The following is a 3,687-nucleotide window of genomic DNA, read 5'->3' as shown; positions in this document are numbered from 1 at the left end:
GTTAGCTAGCAACCATAAGCGATGCCCATCACGTTAGCTAGCAACCATAAGCGATGCCCATCACGTTAGCTAGCAACCATAAGCGATGCCCATCACGTTAGCTAGCAACCATAAGCGATGCCCATCACGTTAGCGAGCAACCATAAGCAATGCCCATCACGTTAGCGAGCAACACAAGCAGTGCTCACATTCAGTTCAACCCAGGAGATGATTATCTTCCTTCCAAAGCTAAGTCGTCTGTTACAAGGATTTGAGAGACACTATAAACCGTGTGTACATAAAACTGTGTAATGGTAAAATGTTGGTAGGTAAATCCCGGACCAAAAGTAAGTCCTTTGTTATAATTTGTTGTTTTTTGTAATCGCAATGAGTGGCATCATGAATAGTTGAATGTAGTCACTGGTAACCTCACAGCAGGAGGTCTAATTATGGCAGAAACAATTTTTGACCATCATTTGTTCATTTTACTTTGGCAGTGATGAGAGCTTTTTTTTTTTTTTTTTACCAGTCAAATCTTTAATTGTGCATTGTTAGAATTACCAAAATGAATAAATGTTTTATAATCATAAGAAGGCCAAGTGCTTCTTATGGGTCCAGGATGGAGGAACGGTCCTCCAGGTTCCCTTCATTGGATCCTAGAGGACGACGTGTCAACTAATCACTCAACTTTGACCCTTGACCTTTGAAGCTGTAGTATGTAACTTTTATACATTTTTTTTTTTACATATTTGTTAAAACTGTCACTATGTTGTGACGGCATGAGACTGATAGTCTGTGTAAAGATCTCCTCTACCTTCTCCCAGTTCTATCGAGAAACACCCAATCAGACGGGAGGCGGTTCTTAGAGCCGTCAGTCACCATTCATGTGGCGCTGCTCACCCCCCTCTTCCACTCCTTAACTTATCCTCTGCTATGCTGCAGATGCTTCCTGACGATAGAACCTGTCATGAATGCTAATGCTAGTTAGCATGGCCAATGATGCAGGTGGCTCAACAGTGGTCTTTACATGAGGATGATTGACAGCGCTGAGTCTCATTCCCAAAACCATAAATACTGATCATATCTCCAATTAATATGATTTTACTGATTGTGTTGGACCTTCATGAACATCTTCATCATTTCACCCATATTTAGTGAACAGTTTCATTGATGAAGAAATGTCTTCACAGAGGGAGGAAGAGGAGCAACATTGGTGAGGAGGAGCAGCCGTCCTGCTGTGCTTTGTGTCAGAAGGTTCTGGTGGATCCGGTCTCTACCAGCTGTGGACACTGGTTCTGCAGACAGTGCATCAGGTCCTACTGGGACCAGTCTGCTCCATCTGGACCCTCCTCCTGCCCCCAGTGTGGGAAACGACCCAGAACAGGAGCTGGACTGCTGACAGCCAATCAGAGCAGCTGTGCTCCAGGTGAGACTGAACACCTCCAATCAGAGCTTCCTTCTGTTGTCTGTTGAACCAATTCAACGTCTTTAGATGGGATTTGGAAATTCAAGGTGTTAAACGTCTTTCTGTGATCAATTATTTCAGCTAAATCTGTTTCCAGCTGTAAATGGATCGAATGTGTTCAACCGAACAACCTGCTGGGTTTGATTTAAAATGGATCTGTTTCAGTTGTTTGTGCTAAATGCTTTAAAACTGAACATCACCTTTAGACTGGAGGTTATTTTGATTAATGAAAACAAAAAAATGGAGAAAAAAAACAACCTGCTGCTTTTACAGAAAGAGAGAAAGAAACCCTGATTTATTCTGACATTAAATTACAGTTTATATAATTATACATACATCATGTAATAATTCTAACAATGTGTTTTACTTCTAAAGGGCTAAATCAGTCGCATGTTATTCTTTACAAACATCCAATTCAGTCTTTGACTCAAAATGCCGTTTTAAATGTGAATACTACCTGTTATAATGATCTGTTTCTCTGGCAGATTAAACCATTTCCTCTAGATTCCCTTCATTAAGGCTGGAAATGCTGGGAGAAAACATTTTTCCGTCTCTCTGCCTGTTTAGCTGCTGTTCATGGATGAAGGTCAGATAGAAACATCAAAATGAGGACATGATGCAGAAGAGTTGATGTTGCTTAAAGCTGCTACATTTAATGACTGTGTTTCTGTCAGCATTTATCTGATCTACTTTGTGCATCAGATCCTGACAGTGAACAGACAAAGGCCACAAAACAGGAATCTGCTGTCTGATGATAGAACAATGTTCTGGTTCTGTGTATGGATTTAATTGTTTAGCATGACATCCTGTGAAATCAGAGACCTTATAATGATAACGCCTCCTAATGTTCCAGGTGGTTTTGTTCCAATCCAATTACAATAAATCATGTTTTTTACTTTGGTTGTCTTTTCTTCTATGTTTCAGCAGATGTTGTTCTGCAGGAGGTTCTAGAGGAACATAAGATCAGTCTAAGGAGGAGATGTGAATGTGTGACTGAAGGAAGTGATGAAACAGGAAGTAGAACCCTCCTCAACAGGATCTACACTGATCTCTACATCACAGAGGGACAGAGTGAAGAGGTTAACACCCAGCATGAGGTGAAGCAGCTGGAGAGAGCTTCCCAGATCCAGAACCTCCATGACTCTCCAATCAGGTGCCAGGACATCTTTAAATCCTTCCCTGACCAACATGGAGCCATCAGAGTGGTTCTGACCAACGGCGTCGCTGGTGTTGGAAAAACCTTCTCAGTGCAGAAGTTCACTCTGGACTGGGCCGAGGGCTTGGAGAACCAGGATGTCAGTGTGGTGGTTCTGCTGTCGTTCAGGGAGCTGAACCTGATCAGAGATCAGCAGCACAGTCTTCTCTCGCTGCTCCATGTTTTCCATCCAACACTCCAGAAGCTCCCAGCAGAGCAGCTGGATAAATGCAAACTGCTCTTCATCTTTGATGGCCTGGATGAAAGCAGACTTTCACTGGACTTCAACAGCAGGCAGCTGGTTTCTGACGTCACACAGACGTCATCAGTCAACGTTCTGCTGACAAACCTCATCAAGGGGAACCTGCTTCCCTCGGCTCTCATCTGGATAACTACCAGACCTGCAGCGGCCAATCAGATCCCTCCTTCATGTGTTTCCAGGGTAACAGAAGTACGAGGCTTCACCGACGCCCAGAAGGAGGAGTACTTCAGGAGGAGGTTCAGTGATGAAGAGCTGTCCAGCAGAATCATCTCCCACATCAAGAAATCAAAAACTCTCCACATCATGTGTGGAATCCCAGTCTTCTGCTGGATCACTGCTACGGTTCTGGAGAACATGTTGACCTCAGAGCAGAGAGGAGAGCTGCCCAAGACCATGACTGACATGTACTCACACTTCCTGCTGGTCCAGACAAAGAGGAAGAAGAACAAGTACCATGGAGGACATGAGACAAGTTCACAGGAGCTGATGGAGGCAGACAGGGAAGTTCTTCTGAAGCTGGGGAAACTGGCGTTTGAACATCTGGAGAAAGGAAACATCATGTTCTACCAAGAAGACCTGGAGCAGTGTGGTCTGGATGTCACAGAGGCCTCAGTGTACTCAGGAGTTTGTACAGAGATCTTCAAAAGAGAGAATCTGATCTTCCAGAAACCAGTTTACTGCTTTGTTCATCTGACCATCCAGGAGTTTCTGGCTGCAGTCTACATGCTCCACTGTTTCACCACCAGGAGGTTAGAGGTCATCAAGACGTTCCTGGGAGGAAAATAC

The 3,687-nt window shown here is 43.8% G+C and overlaps 1 protein-coding gene across 1 annotated transcript in view; it reads left to right on the top strand.

The window, feature by feature from the left end:
- The window catches only part of LOC106934400 (protein NLRC3-like), a gene marked incomplete at its 3' end in the record, with an annotated part of 10,865 nt that extends 7,184 nt beyond the window's left edge, over positions 1-3,681 (top strand). The window contains exons 3-4 of the mRNA XM_015014274.1: positions 1,170-1,405; positions 2,372-3,681. Coding sequence (XP_014869760.1) covers positions 1,170-1,405; positions 2,372-3,681 — 1,546 coding nt within the window. The remainder of the gene's footprint in view (positions 1-1,169; positions 1,406-2,371) is intronic.
- Between the last annotated feature and the right edge of the window lie 6 nt (positions 3,682-3,687).

This window comes from Poecilia latipinna, unplaced genomic scaffold (genome assembly GCF_001443285.1).
Source record: "Poecilia latipinna isolate Pla-1442-1.1 unplaced genomic scaffold, P_latipinna-1.0 Scaffold1801, whole genome shotgun sequence".
In the NCBI taxonomy this organism is placed as follows: domain Eukaryota; kingdom Metazoa; phylum Chordata; class Actinopteri; order Cyprinodontiformes; family Poeciliidae; genus Poecilia; species Poecilia latipinna.
This window is presented reverse-complemented; position numbering and strand designations above follow the sequence as displayed.